The sequence below is a fragment of the Galleria mellonella genome, unplaced genomic scaffold (genome assembly GCF_026898425.1).
Source record: "Galleria mellonella isolate WM207_F2 unplaced genomic scaffold, CSIRO_AGI_GalMel_v1 utg139, whole genome shotgun sequence".
NCBI lineage: Eukaryota > Metazoa > Arthropoda > Insecta > Lepidoptera > Pyralidae > Galleria > Galleria mellonella.
Window position 1 is genome coordinate 8,801,426 of NW_026441995.1, and position 7,984 is coordinate 8,809,409.

Sequence of the window (7,984 nt, forward strand, 5' to 3'; positions counted from 1 at the left end):
TTCTTATCGCGTAGGTATACCATAAAAAAATAACCACTCATTGAAGACTTATCAGTAACCCAGGTATCTACATCTACATCTAAATTTATAGATATCGTTATAATACATATCAATAACGCATTTCCAGTATTTAGATTAGTTTCGAAACGACTGGTGACGAAAATTGATACATATCAGTAAATTGAATTCTGAACATTGTTCATTCGTAATTACCGAGGTAGGTTTATATTTCGGAAACAATGAAGATATTATCGCTACATACATATCTACATGTAGTCACTGTGTATGTCACATGGACACAATCATTGTAATACAGGTATTTTTGTATTGTACTGTCCAGTTCACGATGAAAACCTTTCAGATAGTAATAGCAAGTAATATACTCGAGTTGTAAATATTCACGGACGCTTGACGAATCAGTAAGAATAATAATTTTCTAATGTGTTACTTTTAGTGTACAAAAAATATTAATTTCAATGTCGAAATTTATTATATGATCTTTAAAAAAATTTAACATAAATTGTAACATGGACAAAATAAGTGTCATTTTGCATTATTTTTGATTTACGTTCTTATCAAAACCGTCATTTATTTAATAGCTTAGAAATGTGAGTGTGTTTATGTTGTATAAATATGGCGGGTTATCGGTTATGGAACGTGAGAAATAAAAAATGAGGTACCTACCTTTATAGATAATTGTACAATGTATAAAAGTGCCAAAGAAATTATATTATTAATTTGTCATATAAATTAAAATAAACTTAGAAGAAACAGTTAAAGTTATGGCTTATTATAGCAATTTCAGTAGTAGATATTTTCAAAAAGTTTTGTTAATGTGTATAATTATATGTATGTTCTTAATTGTGTCCGAGTATTTGGTGTCCCATAGTAGCACGGCACAAAACATTCATGATGTTCTACAAAGTGAAACAGAAGCTAAGTATTTTTTAAGTAGTCAACATACTTTCAAGCATAATGTGACTGTGAGTAATTATTATAAAAAAAGAGCGGTAAGTTTTTTCTTTATAATAAAAAAAATATTATTCTATTTTACATTTCTAGACTTGTGATTAAAGTTGATGACACAGATTTAGCTGATTAATTAATGGGTTACTCATTATTTACTTGATAAGTAGGTAAAGGTATTGTATTTTAAATAATTGAACAACTTATTAATTTGTTTATTATTTTACCTTTGTGTCACTCGTGTTCTAATACGAAACACCTGCATTTGCATAGTTGTTTGGGTTTGGAAGCTGAGATAATTGCAATGCAATTACAAAGCACTCAGGCATAACGCCTTCTAGGTCCTCAGTATTAAAAACGTATCAGAAATACTATGGGCGTCATAATGTATTTTGTGATGTCCATGATGTTGTTTACGTCTATTGGCGATACTTACCATTTTTTATATTAGCCTGCTTGTAATTTCAAATTACACAAAATTAAAATATTATTTTTAATTTATTATTATTTTTCTCATATATATTTTAGTAATTAGATATTAACTAAATATATGTATCTATTATGTATTTTACTAACAATATAAAGTCATTAATGTAGTTTATTAAGTTTTAAATATCAAAAAGTACTTAATTTCAACTCGGCACTTTATGGTTAAGTTTGTCAGGACTTATTATGTTCATGCTATAGATATGTCATGGATTAGTTCATTAATTTATAATTTAAGTTGCAGACACCAATTTAAGAATTATATATACGTAAGATATCTTAATATTATCGTTTTTTATAGGTTTAAAGATTTTGTTTTAGTAAATGTTATACGGAAGAAATGTCTTGATTAATTTTATTAATTTATTTATAATTGTTATTATTTTTCAATATATTTATAATTATTGTTTTCAGAATTGGAAGACTTCTAAATTAGGTGCAATTTTATTTAAGAACGAAAGGTATGGAGTCGCTAGAGAAAATATAACATTTGTTGTATTGATATGGAAATACTGGGACTGGTTGAAAGGAAGACACATTCACAACTACAATTCTAAAAGGTTAGTTTTAATTTATTGTGTAATAATAATATCTGTTCTACGTAATTAGAAAAAGATAAATTTATTTAGAGAATTTAGTTTTTTTTATAACGTACAATTAAGCTGTCTATTAATTGAATGTAAAGGACGTAATTGCCATCGTTCTCAACTTACTGTTTTATTATTTCTCAGTGCACTTATCTTTTGATCCCTGCATATGACTTAGGATGGCCGAGGACGGCTAGATTATAAATAGATTATACCGACGGCTCACTTGATAGAAAGTGTTGACCATCACCTACAGTTATGAATGCTCTTCATATCTGTAGGTGACAGTGTAATGGTTATATTGTGATATCCATGCGTTATTATTTATGAGAACTAATGTGCCCCTTCAAACGGAAACACAGCTATGCAAGCACGGTTGCTTGGTTGTATAAACACGAGTCGTATTTACCATGTATGTGTGCATGTACCCATATGACGATATATCTGCCAAGGCTCTATCTAGTATAATGATTACTAAAGAAAGGATGTCTATTTTATTATCTTAATAGCATGATGGAAATATGTGTAATGACCGAGACAAAAAATATTCTATGTTATTCTCCATCTCGTATGGTACTTGTATATTAAATTTAATAAATTAAATTCAAATTTTAATAATTCTTAGGTAAATGGACTAATACTAATAGTAATAACTAATAAACTAATAGACTAATAGTAATTGGTTATGTAGTTAAGGTGCTAAAAAAGAAACTTATTTTCATATTTATAGTATTCGTCATCATCATATTAGCCCTCAACCGCCCACTGCTGAACATAAGCCTCCCCCTTGGGGGGGGGGGGGGTTGCCAGTAGTCGCCACGCTTGGCAGATGGATTGGTAACTAAAAAGAGGGACGTTGCTGCCCATCTCTTGCTTTCCCTTAGTCGCCTCTTACGACACTCACGGGAAAGGAAGAGGTGGCCCATTCAATGCTGGGATCACACGGCAATAGTCTATTTATATAATGATAATTAAAATTTGAATTTATAGTATTAGTAAGGATTATTTAATTTTATTCTTACAGGAATGATCCACTTGAATACTGTAGTGTGAAGAATTGCAAATTCACAGGAGATAATGATCAAATAAATACAGCTGATGCTGTAGTAGTGCATATTCAACATGGCTTAATACCAAATATTAAAAATAGGAATCCTAATCAAAGATGGATATTTCTGAGTGACGAGTCACCATTATATTCATTTTCCATGGCCAAAGTTAAACCAAAGTTTTCAGATTGGGCAAATGTTTTCAATTGGTCCATGACTTACAGGTAAATTAAAAAAGATAATGAAAACTAATTGTCATAGTTGAATTGAACATCTTTATATGTATTTTGTATAACTTGGAAAAATACAAAAGAACGGTTTATCTGATAAAAAGTGGTAACCTATAGACAAGAATACCACTTAAAAAGCCGGAGACGCATAACCTTTATAATTATTGTTATACATGCCCACATTTTATCGAATATTGTCAAGATTGATGTTTAATCTTCTATTATCTCTCGATGTAATTAAGTTTGTTAAAGCATTTATCATTACTGTTAAGTTTATCGGATTTAATATTTAAATATGGTCTTACTTATTTATAAATTTCAATGGCAAATAATATTGAAAAATAATATTGATACAACAGAGAGCTATTGGATACCCTTTGTCTTCTATTTTGTATTATTTATATCCTGACATTTTAAGATTTTAATATTGTGATATTATATCAGATTATCTCTTTTAATATGAATAATATTGTTCTAAAATATTTACAGAGTTGATGCTGATATTCCGGTACCGTATGGACGCACTGTACCGTTGGAGGAATCGCTGATGCCTGACTTGATGTATCAGACTATAGCGGAATATGTTCCTAACTGGAAGGAGAAAAGCCGGGATGTACTAGCTGCTATTCTTATTTCTAACTGTGTTTCATGGAGAATGAATTATTTGAATGTGTTGCAAAATTATATGGATATTGATATTCATGGCATGTGTTCAGAATCAAATAAAAATAGGTCAGTATTATTTTTAAGTATTATTAAATTTTACGTTTTGTAAAATTTAATTATGACTTTTTGATTTGATAAAAGGAAAAAAGAAAACAATTTTTTTAATTTTATATTCAATTATCATAATATTAATAAATAATATGTAGTTATGAAAAGTAAATATTTATATTTTTTTTCAGTTGTCCAGGTCACTTTAGATCTGATTGCGGTGTGTTATCGAAATATTTTTTTTATTTGTCATTTGAAAATTCAATTTGCTCTCAATACATGACTGAGAAACTTTTTCAAAATGCTTACACCAAAGGCGCTATTCCAGTCATAATGGGGCCATCAAATGATGATTGCAAGAAATTCTTACCACCCAAATCGTACATATACGTTGACGATTTTGATACCCCAGAGAAACTGGCAAAGGAACTTATAAATATTAGTAAAAACAATGAAACATTGCTCACGTATCATCAGTGGAGAAATAATTTTAAAGTTGTAAACGAACACGGATATTTCGGCTCGAAATCGTATCACTATTGCAGAGTGTGTGAGGCGTTAAATTATAATGACGATTCGCCAAGTGTCTATGATGAGAACAGTCTAAGATCTTTTTTGGATCCAAAGATAACGTGTAAAAAATGAAAATGTATTGTAAATTAAATATATTGTATAATTTAAAATATATTGAAAAGCCAGGCTTTTTCCCTAAAACATTTTATAGTAATATTATTGAATACTCTACTGCTGGACAAGGGATTCGCACCTTACAATAAAGATATTAGCCTACTATGTCAGCCAGACAGCTTGTTTTAGGGTTTAGAGGATCGGATTATGATTTATGGTTAAAAAAATGACCTAATTAATTATATATTGAAAGAATATTATTAAATTGCAAGAAACCAGTATAAATTCTTTTACTTGAAACGGCAAATTCCCTTTACCCCAACATTAAGCCGAGTCCGCAAATCATTTCAGAGAGTTTTGAAAGTTCTCTCCTGGGATTCTTCGTAATATAAATCCACAGCTCATTGAGTAATAAATTTCATCGCATTGTTATTCAAGAGAGGAATGGTCCGTTTGAATTATGATATAAGTTTTGTTTTTATTACTTGCATTGTTTTAGGCATTAAAAAGTGTGTAAGGTGGACTATTTTTATTAAGTCGTTACAAAGTTGCGAAGAAAATTTAATTTTATGACAGCACTAAAGTAGTTCGTCTAATCTCTTAAGCGGCCAGCCATGCTAAGCCATTTGGAAAGCTCCAGAGGTAATTAAGTCGGTACAGCGCTATGTTAATTGTTTTAAGAAATAATTACACGTCATCTCATAAAGGGTTTTAGCGAGCTTCGTTCCGGCACTGCTGTTAGTGAGAGCTTTTAAGTAAAGTACAGTTGTATATAACACCTATATATATTATCAACTGCAGTGAAAGTCCTACTATAAATATAAACGTACTTTGTGTGATATGCACTGATGTACATCCCTATATATCGGTTTTTAAGATGCAATCAACCAATTTATCAATTGCATAAATCAAAACATAAAAAATACCTATTATGCACAATCCGATACAAAATGTTAAAAATACTTAAGTTTTAAGTGAAAATTCTGAATTCAAATTATAAAAAAAAACTGATAAATATTTTTTAATAATAATAAACTTTTATCAGATGAACTCTTTCTTGTTCTGTGAGCCTTCTGATGTCATTATAAAAAAAGCTTGGGGTACTCAGGTTTTTAAAATGAACGATAAATTTATTTTTATAAATGAATGAGAGACATAGATGTTTGGAGTGGAGGTACTTGCTTTGACCGTGTAGGTACTTTGGTTAATCAATGATCTCTACTTGGCTGGGCTGTATGCATGAAATTACTAATACGTTATCACTGGCAATATTTAGAATTAACTGGTTCGAAAATTTTCTCGTATGATATAAGCTAAAATGCGAACATGGCAAATACTAATAAATAAAAGTATATATAATATTATAATTTAAAAAATTTGCACGATGAAGTAGTAATAAGGTATTCATTTAATTTTATTTCATGAACAGATATAGCGATGATAGAGGTAATAGATCTTGAACCTACCCAAGGTTTGAGAATCGGCCAACATCTATTTTTCATACCCGTCAATGATAAGGGTGACCCACCCCAAAATAAATTTTTTTGACAATTTTTTTTATTTTTATTTTATTATAATTTAGCATTGAAAAATATATACAACTTTACAAATTTTCATCGTTTTACAATCAACCCCTGTATTTTAATTGCGATTTTGATATTTCGCAATAAGTGGTAAAACAACGTTTACGGGGTCAGCTAGTATATATATATATATATATATATATATATATATATATATATATATATATATATATATATATATATATATATATATATATATATACAGTACGTGCTTCGCTCCGATAAAAAAATTAATTTACTCCAACAAAAATTTTAATTGCTAATATAGGAAATAACTAACAATTATTAATTGCTAGCTATTTCCTATATTTGCTCGTCTGGCTCGTGGCATTTTTCTTTCATATAAAAAAGAATAAATCAAAATTAAAAACAAATTGCTACATTAATAGTGGTGTATCAGTATTTATACATGTGCGTATATTTGTGTATGAAAATGTATATGACTGCGTACGTCAATCAATGTATATAAAAATGACATTATATAATTAATTTTTAAATCAACGTGCTTCCATCTGTTACAAAAGATTAAAACACCTGTATGCACACAATATGTTTTTTCAAATAAAGAAACACACATGCATACATGTAATTCACTTCAACAGTTCAAAACTTACCGTTGTTTGACAATTTAATTCAAATAAAGTTTGTAAACGATATGAAACACCGACGACTCGCTAAAAAACTGAGAAAAGTACACGCATAGTATACATTTGAACAATTAAAAACTCACCGTTTGTATGAATGCACTCAATAATATGTTTAAAAATATAAACACAAAGCAATAATTATCGCTGAAAATTTGCTTTAATCGAAGCACTTCCAAAATGAAATGACCGCATGAATGATATAACAACATGCTTGTACCGTCAACACTAAAAAAAGTTAAATTTGACAGCACAATCCCCATCTTAAAAAAGTTTGAATTTGACACAAAAATCCCCATTAACAAAATAATCCGCCATTTATTGAATTTATTTGTTACAGAAAATGTGACAAATGAAGAACCACTCGACCGATTTTTCGCAAACTTCACATAAACCATCTACTAAATAGTCCGAACAAAGCCTAAACATTTGGTTTGGATAGGTGAGCCCGTTCTTGAGTTATAAAATTACAACGAAAACTGAGATTAATTTATATATATATATTTTTTTATATATGTAGCTAATGATATGATGAAAAATAATAGCTAATAATACTATGACGGTATGTAGGAGTGAATTGACCAACCTTTCGCATACACATGCCAGTTACTTTCTACGACGGTCGTTAGTAACATTTCCAAAATGCCCGTCATTTATGGTATATGAAACGTGTGCTTAAATTCGTTTATATAAAAAACTTATAAAACACAAAGAATTCTATTCCACCGATAAATTCAATATTTTAGACTAGATTCTATTTTTAAATAAATTTTAAAAGATATTTAATATTTAAATGCTAAAATTGTTTTAATACTGAGCTTAGTAATTGATGTAATATTTTTGATACATTTGTCGATATTCAAGTTCGAATCAGATTGTCGCTAAAATTTGTCTAAACTTAGAGCCTATCTAGGCTTTATAATATTAAAGAAAGAGTATTGATTTTGGAAATATAAGGAAAAATATTATTTATAAGCATTTCGTAGTCATTAAAATTATGCAGGTGATGGTATCCAACGTAAATGATACGTGGATTAATATCAAAGCTAATTATCTGTTGATTGAAGAATTGTGTCAAATTGACATCTGTTGTAAGAT

At 29.0% G+C, this 7,984-nt stretch overlaps 1 protein-coding gene across 3 annotated transcripts; it reads left to right on the plus strand.

Annotated features, from left to right (window-relative positions):
- The first annotated feature begins 203 nt into the window (after window positions 1-203).
- Window positions 204-4,944, plus strand: LOC113511678 (4-galactosyl-N-acetylglucosaminide 3-alpha-L-fucosyltransferase 9-like). Of its 3 annotated transcripts, none has more exons than XM_052903465.1 (5): window positions 204-316; window positions 1,867-2,012; window positions 3,064-3,312; window positions 3,808-4,050; window positions 4,224-4,944. In XM_052903465.1, the coding sequence occupies exons 1-5, from the start codon at window positions 293-295 to the stop codon at window positions 4,675-4,677; spliced, it is 1,116 nt and encodes a 371-aa protein (XP_052759425.1). In that variant the 5' UTR covers window positions 204-292; the 3' UTR covers window positions 4,678-4,944. The 3 variants fall into 3 exon arrangements, with proteins under 3 accessions (XP_052759425.1, XP_026751165.1, XP_031765197.1); XM_026895364.3 differs by lacking the exon at window positions 204-316 and adding an exon at window positions 328-1,010; XM_031909337.2 differs by lacking the exon at window positions 204-316 and adding an exon at window positions 1,031-1,721.
- Window positions 4,945-7,984: the final 3,040 nt, after the last annotated feature.